At 38.1% G+C, this 16686-nt stretch overlaps 1 protein-coding gene across 1 annotated transcript in view; it reads left to right on the forward strand.

Annotated features, from left to right (window-relative positions):
* The window catches only part of ZFHX4 (zinc finger homeobox 4), a 149638-nt gene that overhangs the window by 27639 nt on the left and 105313 nt on the right, over window positions 1-16686 (forward strand). The window contains exon 3 of the mRNA XM_069004975.1: window positions 1-234. This exon is cut by the window's left edge and continues 269 nt beyond it. Coding sequence (XP_068861076.1) covers window positions 1-234 — 234 coding nt within the window. The remainder of the gene's footprint in view (window positions 235-16686) is intronic.

The following is a 16686-nucleotide window of genomic DNA, read 5'->3' on the forward strand; positions in this document are numbered from 1 at the left end:
CTCAAAGCGAACTTCCAGCTCCACTGCAAGACTGACAAACATATGCAGAAATATCAGCTGGTGGCTCACATTAAAGAAGGCGGCAAAACTAATGAGTGGAGGCTGAAGTGTATTGCCATTGGCAACCCAGTTCACCTAAAATGTAACGCCTGTGACTATTACACCAACAGCGTGGATAAATTGCGCTTACATACTACCAATCACAGGCATGAGGCAGCCCTGAAACTCTACAAGGTAAGTTTGTGACAGCACCTCCAGCCAGCACCAAGTAGGCTGGGAAGTTAACTCTTTCAGTGCTCATCAAACAGGACTTCGAGTAATTAGGAGAGTAAATGTTTATTGAACATGCATCTAGTCAAACAAAAAGTGCAGGTTAATCAGGGAGGAGTGCTACAGATGAGTGCTGTTGAGTCACCTGGGGGTCATTTGGGACGCACTTTCTGCAAACACAGGTCCATAAGTTGTTGGTTTTTTTAAAAGTTCTCTTGTAATAAATGACTAGAGGTGTTTTACATCTCTCATAACCTTTTCAGACTTTGTCCATTACATTTTGATCAGAAGGTTGAGAGAGATTATGGAAAATGATGATTTTTCCATACCGTGCATAGGGAAAGGAGATCACTTTCTGGCATATATATCTGTTTGCAACCATAATGTATCACAGCCAAGTTATTTTACATTGGTATTTTCAGTAAGCACATGCAATATGCCACATTATTACAAAGGATATTCAAAAGTAAGCACTGTCATCCTTTTGTCTGCCCTTCTTTTCCAAACCAGTAATGATTTTTCACAAACATGAAAGGGTGTGGTGTAGATAAATATGTTAGTAGAATGGCAACTATATTTTTATCTTTACTGGAAAAAACTATGTGGATATAATGAATATGTGGGAGTGATGAATACCATTTATTACACAACTTGTCATGACTTTTTCCAAACCCTAATTATGGGGTAACTTATTTTCTGCAGTGTGTTTACTGGATTGGCTTGATTGTCTTGGTTCATGTACAAAATATAACACATTCATTTCCAAGATGAATAACTTTGTAACTTATTAAAAACTTCTTTTGTCTAGGGGATATAAAAATTCAGAAAATATTGCAAACCATTAGTCACTGTAACAAGCTCTAAATATGATTAGAAAATCCATTTTGCAAGTGTTATCTATTGATTTATACTAGAAATCTGTGATAACTAAACTATCAGGAGTCATCTGCTGATTACAGCAACTATGCTGGTTTTCTAATCATGTTGAAAACCTCTACATCCAGAACAAATACAGAAAAGTCTCAGCAGACCTCTAGTTTAAGCAAGAAATAACATTCTTCTGGTATTCAACCATGTTCAAATGGTTGGTCTGAGCTAACACGCTGCACAGGCAGAAACATAGATTTTCATTTTATAACCTGATAGTTGTAACCCTGGTGTATCTGCTGTGAGCAAAAATGGCAGTAACACAAGTTTTGGTCTATTATACTGTCCCACAGTGCTGGCTGCTCTGCTAATTTGATTATATATTTCATTTAGATTGCATTTTTCCTTAATTCTAGAGGGTGATATTTTTTGCTTTTCTTTTTTTTTTAACACCCACCATCCTGTTACAAAAAGTACAAAAAGAGCTGAGATTCTAGTGACACAGTTAGCCTTCTTCAGCAGCAAAACTCCCTTTAGAAGTTCCTGCTCCCTGTCATCTGTGAAGCTATTCTTTGCTCCCTCCTTTTACACTGTGCAGCCACACTCTTAAGTCAGGGGTTTTTTTAAAAAAAAATTGTTGGTCCCCATCAGTTTTTTGGAGTGTTAACCTGTGTTATTTCAATTATTTGTTTTATAATGCCACCATTCAAAGAAGTACTACTGCAAATGGTGCCACAGTTAGGAATGATGGAGTAGGAGAAGGGAAGGCAGAAGGCTTTTCTCAGATGGCTCTTCTTCACTGCCAAAGCTTCTGAGACTGTTGAAAATAAGATGCCAGCTGCTAATTTTAAAAAAAACTATAGTCACAAGGTACACAAACTATCTACTCAAAACAGTCTCTTCACTTACTCAACCCAATCCCTTAGAGAAACCTTCATCAAATATGTTTGGGTTTGCAGCATGTCCTACAAAATATTTGATAGGGGATGCTGAGGGAGAGAGTATCAGCTCTTGGCCCTCATCACTAAGAACGTCCTGCTGCTGAATCTGCTTCTTTGCCACATCCTGGTTTGTTAGATGGAGCAGTTCAGTAGTACCTGTGTAGTGCAGCTATCATACACAGTGAGGGACCATCATTAGCCTTTGGAGCTCAGTCCTTGAATCAGCTGGGGCATCCCAGTGGAAATGGAATCCATAAACCCCCAGATACCCTCTAGGCTTCATGGCCTAAGTAGGACAGTTGAAAGTGTCTGGCTGCTAACCATAGGGTTCCACTCTGCTTCTGGATGTATTTTTAAAGGACTTGTCCCTAGGATTGCTAGTGAGTATCTTAGCTTTTTAAAATGTTTCTGTCCCTCATGACTTCTTAGAGAAGCTTGGAAATTTGAACTTCACTAGGTTTAATGACTCTCAGAAAGCAGATAGCATATACACACGCATACACTATTTTTATATAATTTCATTTTAAGGTTAATTTGAAGGAAAGTAATGACACATTTCAAATATCAATTGGAGTACTAGTATTATTTTTTAAGATTTGGGGTTGTCATGAAGTGCTACTATGTGTCCCAAATGACCAAAATGTTCTAGATATGTGTGCTCTATAACAGAATGTCATGCCTCTGTACATCACCCAGAAAACTTTACCCTTAGTTTTAAGCATACATTCAGGCCTGAAGGTGGAAATAAATATGGTTTTGAAAGTCTGTTATCTGGTAGCTGACTTGATAGTTTTGTCAGGTCTTGGTGAAGCTGTTGACACCGAGAGAGTTGTAAACTTTTTTTGTCTTGATACATCAGATAAACTTTTAGAGCACCTAAGGAAAAAAAGAACATTAATTTGTATGAATAATAGATACATGCCTTGGGAGCGATATAGAATATTCATGAATTGTGTTTATATTCAAGCATCTCCTCTTAACTCCTTTAAAATTAAGGTGCTATAGTATGGTTTGGCAATAAAAAGTTTAATACTAAAACCATCTGAAAGCACAGAAAAGGAATCTGTGACTTTGTTCCTTTGCTTTGTCAAGTACCTCAAAGTTTTCCTTTAGTCATTTATATTTATTTAGATGTTATTGTTTTGTGAATTTTCTTTTATAAATGTTGCTGTAACAGCTTGATTTTTCTCCCTGTGCTTAACTATTGATGGAATAAAAGGGTTTCTTTTCATAGTCATAGCTTTTAAAGCAACCATGAACATCAGAGCTTCTCTTCTGAAGCTGTATAATTTTAGGCAGTACGGAAATGTCACTTTTAGAGTTAGATTCTAAATGTGGCAAAGTGGAACCTTTAGCTGTTTTCTGAGTTATTTAAAGAAGAAATGGCCTGGTTGTTCCTTACAGAAGTGCAGTATTCAAATGGTGTTGGTAATGTGGCTGCTAGGAACCAGAACAAAGACAGCCTTACCCTGAGTGAACTCAGCTTGCCCTCAATGAATTTCCCAAAGACTTACTTTTGGAATTGTGGAGCTTGATATTAGCAAATTAAACCACAGAAGAGTTGCAAGTTCTTGGCAGCATCCATCAAGAAGCATTCCACATGTAAACAGAGAAAGCTTCTATAGCAAGAGAGTGCATTTCCATTCTGCAAGAGGAAGCATTCAGCTTCTGCAGATTTGGGAAGCTGAAGCAGGATGGTGATCTGTCTCTGTGGATGTAAAATACATATAGCTGGAACTGCTCTTAAGGCAGCCATTTTGTAGCTTAGTCAAACAGCTTTTGATTCAGGGAACTGCATATATCATGTCCTGTGCTCATGAAATAGTTTCCAAATACTTATATTAATAAATAAATAAGTACAGGATAGCCTTTTTGTGAAGTAAACTGAGATGGCTGAAAAGAAAATTTACTTAACCAAGTAACGGAATGACGATCAATTTCTAATCACAAATAAATATTTGAAGTTAGTCTATCAAAAATATTATTCAATTATCTGATAATACCTTCAATAGTCATTGCTTTTATATTGTATATTTACTGCACTTTACATTGTGTATGCAACTATTTAGGAGCTCAGAGAAAGTAACGGGCAGCAGTTAGCAGACTAATACTCAGCTGTGCGAGAACTACCTTGGTTTTCCCTTTATTGACAAAATACTGATCCACAACACTAGGACTTTTAAATGCTATGATTTTTTTTATGCTATGATTTTTAAATTTTGGTAGATCACTTTACCTCCCATGTTCTCAAGTGGCGAAGATATTACCCAAAAGGAGTGACCTGATTTCAGTTTAAGAAGGTTAAAGGTTAAAGGTTAGCTCAAAAGCATCATCTGCCTAGCTGCTTAACTTTAAACTGATCAATTTAATGAAAATCTGTTTTGCAGATGGTGTCGTAATGTCTTTGGCAGGATTTAGGCAGCTTTAACATTAGACGTATGCTAGTAAAAATTATTTCTTTATTTGACCAGAACAACACCTTTTCTTTTATGTTTTAAGGTAAAAGGCATGTGGGATATGGTATTTTGGCAAAGGACCCAGAAGCAGAAAGTGTTGATGGTCTTTCCATATGGGCTCAAAACCAGAATACCCTTATGCCTATTGCTAACGATGACTCAAGAAACAAACAAAGCTGTATTCATTTTTTCACCATAATGTTTTACTTTGAACCCATAAAAAAGCATTTCAGTCAGACCTGTCCTTGAAAAAGGTTTGTCTTCTTTGCCTAGGGTGGAATGCAACAGCATTAACTTTTTTAACCTGGCAGAGCACACCGATTGTCTCTTTCAGACCTTGTATTTGTAGATCAGAAGTATTCTTTTCCCTACTCACAAACGAAGCAGTAATTGTGTTACTTAGCTGTAGATACTATAAATAAGAAGGCAAATTAGTCAATCCAAATGGTAAGTTTTATCTGATGGAGGTTGTCTGAATAAACAAAGAATTAGATCCTTGGGAGTGTAAAGCAGAGCTTTGTGTTTATGTCTTCTGAGAATCAAGCCCTCACAGTTTTTGCCAAGATAATTAAGTTTCAGCACAAGCACGTCTTTCTATTTTCAGATGTATGCAATTCAATAGGAATTTCTTGGGCTGCTAATGCAATACTATTATATGTTAGCTTTGTAATTAGCTAGGACTCTATCCCTTTGCTGAAATGCATTGTAATATTACACACACAAGCATAGTTTGCATGTAAGCAGTTATGAAAGTGGTGTCCTTTGTTTCATATTGACCTTCCAACTTATTTAAAGGAGAGTTTACAATGAGCCTTTGTTTTGTCCACAAATGATCATAAACAGCTTTCTAAAGAGCCCAATAAAATGAGATAATCACAAATGTATAACATCACATACTGAAAGGGTGGAAGAACAAACGGGGCTTTTACTATATTTTATAGGATGGATTTATGTCTCTTCTTGGGTCACTTAGGGCCAAGAATTTTCATGGTCAGCTGCTTGGTCCTGCTAGCTAGCATCCTCTCCAGGAAAGGCAAATACCATGCAGCACCTGCTCTTCAGCTGGGGCTCTGCATTGCTTTTTTAAAGTGAGGTGTCCACTACTCTGCTGGTTCAAAGTCAAAAGCTTAATCAGACCAGCTTTTTTTCTGCATCTGTCATCAGTGAAGCAGAATAGTCTGTCTGGATTCCATAATGCTGTTTGCATATTTGGGTTTTAAATCAGCCAGGAATATTGAATGCTTTACTCATCTTTATCACGTGCAGGAGGCACAAGTGGGATTTAGTCCTTAGGTAACTTTTAGTGTAACAGTTCCCCAAGGAACACTGCTTGGTTTTTTCTCATTATCCTTGTTCTGGATGAAAGCATTGTTGTTAGGAATTAACAACTGAGGGGGGTGTGAAGTATATGCATATGGGGACAAATGGACTAACAGCCCAAATTACTTTATTTGCTTTACTCTGTTTGGCATGAAATGTTGGTACTTGATCAGCCTGGAATTAACAGAAAGTCACATTCTTTTCATTTCAGTTGTCTTGCACTAACTTTTTAATATAAAATCAAATATCCTACGTGTATGCCAGTCCAATTATTTAACTGTCATTGTCCCAGTATGATAGTAAAAGAGGTCAGGAGATTGTGCAGCATTGATTTGCATAAAAATCATTGTGGAAAGGAAATTGGAATATGTCTGCACACCTGAGGAGCTAAACCAAGCTTTGCTTGATGTTATTCTTGTTGTTTGTTTAGAAGAAAACTATTTTCAGTGATAAAAGTTATTCTAATTTGTTCCTCAACACAAGCCTCATATAGAGGATAGAAGGTATTTCAATTTTTATAGTCCTTTGAGATTTATGTTCACTTAAGGTTTTAAATGTTTTATGAAATTTAATTTCCACTTCAAGTTTTAGTTACTGTAATTCAGATTATGCTGTTGTGCTTACATGTATAAAGAGAAAGCAGTGTTCAAAGAACGCACTGTGTAGTCACATCTGTACATATGTTGGGTAGCCATAGCTATAAGTAATGTATATGCTTATATGTACTTGTACACTATAGACAAGAACATTTATTAAAAAACCCCAAACTAACAAAAAAATATTGTTGGCTGGTATAACAGCAATTTCAAAACTATTATTTTTTATGATAAATTTAAAATAAAACAGTAGAGAAAATATTTTTACATTATATTTTATGTACATTTAATTAGATATTCAGATGTCTGTCTCTCAGATTGTCCTACATAATGGTCCTTGTTAAAAAATACCATATTTTGTATTCAGCTTAAGGTACACCTCTGAAACAGGGAGGTGTTCTGAAATCATAGTTTAAAGAATCCTCATGTTCTTCCATTGAAATGCTGTCCAGAATCCCAGTCTTTGCACTGTCCTGGGTAAGGATGTGTGAGACTGCTCTTGGAAAGGAGGCTGTACCAGACTGCTTGCAGTGTGCAGCCTGCCCAGTGGAGCCTGAGCTAGTAGGTCGTCTTGCAGAGCAGAAAAAGTGAGCAAGGAGGAGAGCCAAAGCAGCAGAGAGAGGATCAGCCTCATTTATTCAGTATGCTCAACACACAAAATGGCTGTATAACAGCTACTTTTTGTGCCTGGAGTTCTTTCATTCTGACATTAAGAGAAATATGTAATTATCTCTGACTGAGATTCGAAGTAGAGATGCAGTGTATAGTGTATGTAAGAGTATTATGTCAGTGTGAGTGCATATGTATGTGTGCATTAATAGATTGCAGCTATGGATTTAGCAGCCACTCCCTCCTGCCCTTGCAACATAGATTTTCTTGTTACCCTTAGGAGATTTTAGCTGATATTATGCAACTCACTACAGGTGTCTTTTCTAAAATTGTAATTAGTTTGCCAGACTCTCCCAGGTGAGATTTTTCTCCACGCTCTCTTCCACATATTTAAGAATGAGCAGGAAAAAAGAAAGAAGAGTGAGACATGACAGGAAAGTTATATTTAGACATGGATATGTGTAATTCAGCTTTGCTATTGTTTTTGCTAAGTTATCGAGAAGAAACTTTCCCTTGGTCTATGCATTTATTAGTTCATCCAGACAAAATGACAGAATTGTGATTTTATAGGAGAGTTAATGGGAGTAAGAACTTACTGACCTCATGTACAGGACTCAGATTTGAGCTGTTTGATACACAGCCCTTGAGACTGTGTTTGCTCTCTATATATCTATATTGCTAAATAGACAAATTAATTTTCTGCATTTCTTCTTTTTCTCTCCTTTGGGGTACTACTGGAGCAGAAAAGGATGAGAAAGGATAGTGAAGATGCTGGTGTGAAATGCTAAGTAATGCAATTTCTGTTGATTTCAGCAAGAATTGGGCACAATGCAGGAGACATATTTTCTTGGGTAAACTTCCATGTTTATGTTTGTGGGCAAAATATAATATGGTACAAAAGGAAATAGGTATTAGTTACATTAAATGTGAGTAGGGGCTTTATGTTGATAAAACATAAATTACAAGTGGTGGCTTGTAATATTTTTTGATCCTGATGGTTTGCCTGTTAGACTGGTGTACTTAATACAGGCAGATAGAGCAGACAGATGATTATACAACCTCGTGCTGATATATAAAAAAAGTGAAGCTTTGCTAAGAACTTCAAGACCTTTGCTTTGTGGACAGCTATGAAGGAGGATGTTACAGAAATGACCCCCTTGGTCTGGAGCAGAAGGTGCCAACCCTTCAGTACTGCAGCAGACAGATACACAGCATATTGTGCACCGTAGCCTCGGGGGAAACTCTATGTTCTACTCTCCCGGTGGGAAGGAAGGCATTAGAATAATCCTCAGCTTTTAAAGGCAGGGGGTATTGAAGAAAACAAAAATTGAGCAAAGGTAGTCCTTGAATGATAAAGTGTGCAGATTCCCATGCCTTGGGCATCCTACTGCAGTAGCAGTTACAATAACAGAAAAAAGTGCTTTTGTCATATACAAGGAGTATGAGCAATACTCCTTGGTTATATGCATGACTAGGAAACATATCGCTAATGGGAGCTATGCATGGTAATGTACTATGCTCATTCCAAAAGTGGATGTTTGACCACCAGGGTTGCCTAACAAAAAATGTGATTTTTTTTCTATTTAAAATTGTTATCCTAGAGTATTAATGAAAATATGATTCACATGTGTAAAATACATGACTGTATAACTACCAGTTTATTCCTGGATTGTGTGCAGGAAGCATAGCATATAGGGACAGTATTCAGGGTTCTGCCCAAAGAGGGTGTTTATTTGCAGTCTCTGTTCTCCCTTGTAAACTCTCTCAAAGATGAAGAACATGCACTACTTCCTCGCAGTGCTCCTGGAGAGAAGAACCATAGAGCCGCCTTTACTCATAAAGACAGCACAGAATCCACTGTTCTGGGATAGTTTGTACCCCAGCCTTTAACAGAAAACTAGATTACCCTTAGTCAGAGAAAGTTCAAGATGACCCTTTTAAAACAAAGGCCAACAGTGGAAACTCTTCTTACCAGAACTTTATCAGGCAGTTCCAAAGGTCTATATCTCTTCATTTTAAAGTTGTTGGGCACGTATGGAATTTTTCCATTGGTATCATAAGTTTGTGTTTGGATCTATAGCAGTCCTTGGGTGGGGGAGGTCAGTTGTCTCCAAACAACTTTATTAAAAAGGAAGAGGTTTTCCATGGAAAATCCTAAAATGTTGCAAGAGGCTCAAGTATCATAACAGCTATGATGGATATTATCCTTATCCTAAATTGAAAGCTCCTATTGGTAAAGGAGCAGGAATGGCACTTCTTATTCACAGAATCATGGAATCAGAATGCCTGGAGTTGGAAGGGACTCACAAGGATTATTGATTCAAACTTCCTGCTCTTCACAAGACTACCTAAAACTAAACTATATGACTAAGAGTGTCATCTAGATGCTCCTTGAACTCTGACAGGATTGCTGCTGCGACCACTTCCCTGGGAAGGTTGTGCCAGTGACCAACCACTCTCTTAGCAAAGAACCTTTTCGTACTGTCCAATCTGAAGTTCCCCTGATGCAGCTTCATACCATTCAGACAACAATGTTCTTATTTTCTGTGTAACCTAGACAAAAACTTGCTCTATGGGAAATAGATTGAGGAAAAAAATACTAACGTTCTCTAATTGAGTAAACACTTAGTGAATGACCAGAAACTTGATTTTTTTACAACTAGAACAATGAAACAAAGTCTGAGGAGGATCTTGGTATTCTTGTTCTTTGTGTGCTAGTGATGAGAGCATGGAAAAAGGCTTGCTTTACTACTGAAATGAGACAGCTTTAATATCTAGATGTTACTATTTTGGAAACACCCTTTGGCATTTGCAGATATGTAAGCAGCTAATGAATGACTGGAAATTAGGAAGAATGAAGCTGGTGGAAAAAAATGAGTCCAAACTGCAAGTGTTTCTGAAAACCTTATGTCCTTATTTGTTCAGGAACTTCTGTGACTCAAAATCTTGACCCAGGAGGAAGCTGAAATCCTGCTGGGATAAATCAGGACAGGATCTTCTGAAGTCAGCTCTCAGATGACAAAGATCACAGGCCACAGAAAATAGTTTAGGACTAATCTTACCAAATTTCTGACCTAGAGTTTGGGCAGATTTAAAAGCACTGCTGTATTGTTAGTCCTCTGGGTCTCACCCATCTGTTGCAGATGCACCTCAGTAATAGGTGTTGTACCTAGGCTGTGGATATCCTTTGTCACTTTTTGATTTACTAAGGTAGTCTCATAGGTCATGATGACTTGGATATGCTGTCAATGTTCTCTGTCTCTTGGTTCCTACCTCCACTGGTGTGTTTTTGTAGCATGTCAGGCTTCAGCAATATCTTTGCAACACTCGAATTTCTGTGGCTTTATAGAACTCAAGGAATGAAAGTCTTTGTATTGAGTCATTAGGACTGCTTACAGGTATTTTTGAGAAAGAGCAAATCCTTTCTCAGACACTGTAGTCACTTCAAATTTTTTTTTTTTGGCCCTTTTTTTTTTCTTGAAAAGCAAAAATAGGTTTATGGGATCATTTCTGACTCTACATGTTACATGTAGGACCTGGACACAAGAAGTATTGCTAGGGAATTCTTTTCTTTTCTTTTCTTTTCTTTTCTTTTCTTTTCTTTTCTTTTCTTTTCTTTTCTTTTCTTTTCTTTTCTTTTCTTTTCTTTTCTTTTCTTTTCTTTTCTTTTCTTTTCTTTTCTTTTCTTTTCTTTTCTTTTCTCTTCTCTTCTCTTCTCTTCTCTTCTCTTCTCTTCTCTTCTCTTCTCTTCTCTTCTCTTCTCTTCTCTTCTCTTCTCTTCTCTTCTCTTCTCTTCTCTTCTCTTCTCTTCTCTTCTCTTCCCTTCCCTTCCCTTCCCTTCCCTTCCCTTCCCTTCCCTTCCCTTCCCTTCTCCCTTCTCCCTTCTCCCTTCTCCCTTCTCCCTTCTCCCTTCTCCCTTCTCCCTTCTCCCTTCTCCCTTCTCCCTTCTCCCTTCTCCCTTCTCCCTTCTCCCTTCTCCCTTCTCCCTTCTCCCTTCTCCCTTCTCCCTTCTCCCTTCTCCCTTCTCCCTTCTCCCTTCTCCCTTCTCCCTTCTCCCTTCTCCCTTCTCCCTTCTCCCTTCTCCCTTCTCCCTTCTCCCTTCTCCCTTCTCCCTTCTCCCTTCTCCCTTCTCCCTTCTCCCTTCTCCCTTCTCTTCTCCCTTCTCCCTTCTCCCTTCTCCCTTCTCCCTTCTCCCTTCTCCCTTCTCCCTTCTCCCTTCTCCCTTCTCCCTTTTCTTCTTTTTCCTTTTTCCTTTTTCCTTTTTCCTTTAAAACTATGTGTGTCCATATATATCCCAGGCTGCTACTGTCATCTTCTATAATGCTGTACAAAGGTCTATATATGTTAGTGTCTGCTGTAGTAAAGATTGGATTTCCATTATTCTTCTAATTTCCTTGTCCTAGTTACTTATAATTTTATTATAGACACTTTTAAGGCTGAAATTATCAGGATTCAGTCCGGGTGTAAAGAATATTTCTTTCTTCTTTGGGGCTCTTTCTGAGTCATTTAATCATGAGATATCTTTCTAACCTGTCCTAATGAAAAATACTCCATTGCAAATAAAGTTAGTTAAGTACATTTCTTGCAGTGGCTGTCCATAACAGAAAAGAATGTTATTTTAAAAGCAATGACACATTAATAGGCCAAGTATGCAATCCTTGTCCTATCACAGCAAATTATACCATTAGTCCACCTTATCTAATCTCTTTGCTACAGACTGCCTAACAACAATGGCTTCTCAGAGCAAAGCAGACCAAAAAAAAAAAAAAATTCATGGGCAAATATAGAATAACGTTGCTTATACAGGAAAAATCTTGTTCTTTTCGTATGTCCTCTGTATTTCACAATGAATTAACATCATATGAATTCAAGTATTTTTTTTCCCCCCGAAATTGTCTTTGGGTAGCTTTACAGGTATATAGACATCAAATCAGTTTATAAAGTGAAGTTTTGGCTCAATCACATGCAGTGGGAGGGGTTTCCACAGGTTAATTTAACCTGCATATAAACATTTTCTTTGGCTTTTAAAATTTTCTGTTATTAATTTATGAAGTTTTGTTTGTTTTTATTCATCTGGTTAATAGAATGAAAAAGATCATGTGTTCTTACTTGATTTATGATTTTTTACATAATCTTTATAACTTCACAATAATCTTTGTGATTACTTTATGGTCTTTTTATCATGTCTCTCTTCTATTTACATAAAAAACTTCAATCCATTCAGTGTTGCTTTTAGTGGAAGTTTTTCCACATTTCTGCTAATCCCATCACTGATCTCTGAACTCCTTCTACCGCTGTTAAATTTTTCTGGAGATACACAGATATTTCAGAACTGAACACACTGTTCTCAGTGGAACTGTATGATCTTACTGTCCCATGCCTGGTGCATCCAAAAATATAATCTGCTTTAAACAAATCCTATTGCATTCTGTGCTGGAAATATGTTGCCTTTTGTTACATGCTTCTTCCCACGCCCCCCCTTCAAACTGATTCCGAAGTGTCCGAGAGTGGTTACACTTAACTTAGACACCAGTAACATGTTTGATTGCTTCAAAGTATTTCTTTTAATATACATTTTCTTTGATTTATCCATCAATACTGAGTTTCTGCTGCATGCTCAGCTAGCTTTAAAACTATCTGGCATTTCTCACAGTTCTTTGGCTGGTCTTGACTGTCATGAGTTCATTTATGACTTCTGTAAGATCAGTCCTAGTTTTCTGTTAGAAGACTCAGAGGTAACTTTTGTTCTGTTAAATGCCCCGTTAGTTCAAGTAGCTTGTTTTCTGTCTCTGCCAGTTTTTAATCCATGACTTTTTTGCCCTTCTGTTAAGTGCCTACATTAAGTGGTTAGGCTGCTTCTGCATAGCCAGCTTAGTGGAAAAAACTCCAGCTCTGAATTAACCCACGGGGTAATTAATTTCCCCCTAATATTATGAGAGTGAGAGAAAGATGCATCTCCTTGCACCCATGTCACGTTGCCTGTCTCTTCAGATAGCTGCTTCTGGTTGCTTTCCCACATGTATTGCTATACCCACTGGCTTGGGGTGCAAATGTCTGTAGGCAGTTAACTATTTGCTGAGCCTGAAGAACAGAAATAGCTAATTAACCATCTATCTGCAAATATTTACCCCAGATATTTATTTACTGATGCAAAATAGAAGATGCTGTTTCTGCATGTGGACTGCAAGGCTGAGGCAGAACTACAATTGACTCTTTGTAGTGTGCTCTTTTCATGCTGTTCAGTGCTAACTTTAATGTATTATTGATTGTTATTAAGGTATACCATGAAATACAGATGGGATGTCTGTTGTGGTTGAAGTCATACTGTGGAAGCTACGTTGACTTTTAGGTTGTTCTGGCCTTCATGCCGCTTGACATTAAAACCTTTCACATTAGGGTTTAGAAAAAAAAAATATATATATATAGTAACTATGTTACCCTGCATGTAGTGGGAAGTAATGTGAAAATATGATGCCAAATTCCCTCCCCACCAAGTCAGCACAAAATTTGAAATTAAATACTAATTTCAGAGCATGCCAGGAAGTTCAAATTCCCTGTGTGAGTATATACAAACACAAGTTTAGGACACTCACTACCTGAATTTAAATTAGCTGTGCTTCCTGGCAGTAGAAAGTGGTAAAAGCAGAGTGATTAGGGGTCTGATTTTCCAGAATACTGAGTCTTGGTGGCTCCTCTTGGTGGTGTGTGTTTAGCATCCCAGGATCCAAGGTCACGCTGATGAGTGACCGTCTCATCTGTGCTGACTGCCAGCCTCCATCATTGCACAGTCTTCTTGGCTGGATGTATTGGCTAGTTTGAAATACACAAAAATTGTATCGGAGGATCAATTACTGCTGAAATGTCACTACTGAACCCTGTAATAGTGCTAATTAGTTAAAGCAAAAGAGGCACTATCTTGGCAGCAGATCACTGAATATTTTTTTCACAAAATTAGGTTTGAAATGCTTACATTCTTCCCCCTCCCTTTTCTGGAAGAATTAAAGTATGTAAATATTGAGGGTTTTTTCCTTTTTTATTTCCTATACCCCCATAAAAAGAAATACTTCTAAATGTTTCTCACTATGTCCAGCAATTTCCATCTTAGAATAGCTTACTTTTGTTTGAAACACTTAAAGAAGCTATTAGTCATTGGAGAAAACTTGAAACAAGGAAACGTATGACAAACACACAGTCACAGGACAGCCCTCTCTGATTTTGGCTCAGCTCCCTTTCTGCCATTAATGGGGCAAAAAGAAACTGGAGATCTGATGCAAGCTCCCTGCGGTGGGGGAGGGCAGAGTTGTTCAGCCTGTGTCAGGGAGTCCCCGGCTGGCAGGGAGCCAGCTGTGTGTGCTCTGTCCTTCCCAGCGCATGCTACTCAGGAGCTGTGTCAGGAGAAGGACCGGGAAGGGCAGTAGCTAGTACATGTAAGTGTGTCTGTGATGAGAGTGAAATGCCTGCTGCACAGGGAGACGTGGGGAGCTCCCAGGCAGAGCCAGCTCAGGGGGATGCTGGTGACTGCAGAAACCTTTTTATCTGCTACAGAAAGGCAGTGGCTGCTGTCACAAGCTGTAGGGTCTGACTGCAGTCCTGTATTTTGATCCCCTTCTCAGGTAGGTTTCATTTTTCTTGTGCTCACCTTGCAGGGAGCCTTCCTGGGCTGTGTCACTGTGTTCTGGGCTTGATGAACTACCACAGTTCTTTCCAAGCACCAGTTGTTCTTTTTCAGTGGTAAAACATACACGAGGCTCTCATTCACGCACCCCATCCCCCAACTTTTCATCCAGCATTTAGTTTTTGGTGAGCATTATTTCCACACTGTGCCACAAAGATACGATTCTCAGCTGCCAGTGGCATGAGCAGAGTCTATGAAATTTATTTAGTGTGAGATAGGTCATACTGTTAGGCAAAAATCTAAATATTTGCAAAGATTCAGGAAAAATACAGGGGTTTTGCTGGTTTTTATCCTCTGTAGAATTTGTTTAAAGCTTTAAAAACATTGTTTGTTTCCTATTAAAATGGTGATGAGAGGAAAGAGATGGGAAGAATGTAGGCCAAATCCAACTTTGTTGTAGTATTGCTGATCTCAGTAGTATTACTCCAAGGATAGAGAAGTTTTTCCAAAACGACACTGTTTCTTAACTCTGTCAATTGACTGGGACATGGCTCTCCTGTGGTTTGACTACTGTGGTTTGTCACTACTGTGAGAAATTATCCAGTTCAAAAAGTCCTGTTATTTGGGTAATTTCTTGCTGAAATTGATGGTTACTGTTTCTGTTTTTCTCCCAAAGTTTATTTCTAGGGCTTTTCCATTTGTTTCTGGTGCTCTAGATAAAAGGCTAGTCACAAAGGCAGAGTCAGAGAGACTGCTCTGCAGTGAGGATGTGTAAAAGAGGAGTGGATTTGAATTTGGGAGTGTTTTCACTCTCATGGAAGCAGTCTCCCTGTTTGATACAGAGTGTGAGTTGATCTAATAAAATCCACCTCCTAAATATCTTTTATAGATCAAACCAGGTTACTGGGTATTGATAACCATAACATATTTTGTGGGTGAGCATACACACTAGGATACCTCATTTACAGCCCATTTCTCCTCCTAATTTATTCCACATTTGGGAGCATTTTTTAAGCAGCTACTATTTAAAACCAGAAAGCCTCCACCCTAAAAGGCCCCAACCTGTGAGAAACATTTCCTTTCTTGCCCGGAGCTTGGAATTTCACTCCAAAATGCCAACTCCCTCAGGAGTGTGCATAGTGTCATCCTTGCCTTGTGGTTTACTCTTTTCAACCTCAGTTGCACACACAGACATTGTTTACCACCTCACCACATTCTTCTTCTTCCTGCCTCTACCAAGATCTCTACATGTCTTTTTTTCACAGTGACACTTGCACCTGGATTTCTGCAGTGCTAAGCCCAATTTCACTCTTGCCAAGCCCTAGACTCCTTTATATTTTTCTTCTTTTCTGCCAATAACATTCTTTTCCACTTTCTCTTGTGTATGAATGTGAGTGTTTATGTATTTTCAGATACATATTTCTAATTATCTGGGATGAGTGGGATAAAAGTTTTATTGTCTTGAGCTAGAGTTGGCTGTGTTATTTTAAGTAATAGAGAAAAAAAGGTATGCTGACTATCCCATAGGAAATTATCATGCATTTTGAACCTCCTGCATATTTTGCATTAGGAAAAATATGTTAGAAATTTGTAGGGTGCTCTCTAACTGTATCAATACTCTTTTTTTCATATGGTTGCATGTACTGAGCCAAGCCCTAGTAATATTAAGGGGGGAAAAACACTGCTGTGACTTTGTGACTAATATATTTTAGAAATGTCTTACATTTTTCCTATAATAGCTTTTCCATACATAATAGCATTTCAGTTTGAAGGTCTGACTTCTCAAGGCCTATGAGAGCTAAAACCAAGTGCCAGCATTCTGCTGAAAAGCTGGAAATTTCCCACATGCTATGAAGCTCCTTTTTCAGACTCACAGATCACAAGATTAACACATCATTGGTAAAAGGCCCATCCTGGGTGTTGGCTCAATGTAATTTGAAAGGAAGTTTTTTCATTTGAAAGCAAGGAAAAAGTCTTGATGGTGGTTTGCAGCAAAACCAAACTAATGACAG

Source organism: Aphelocoma coerulescens, chromosome 2 (assembly GCF_041296385.1).
Source record: "Aphelocoma coerulescens isolate FSJ_1873_10779 chromosome 2, UR_Acoe_1.0, whole genome shotgun sequence".
NCBI lineage: Eukaryota > Metazoa > Chordata > Aves > Passeriformes > Corvidae > Aphelocoma > Aphelocoma coerulescens.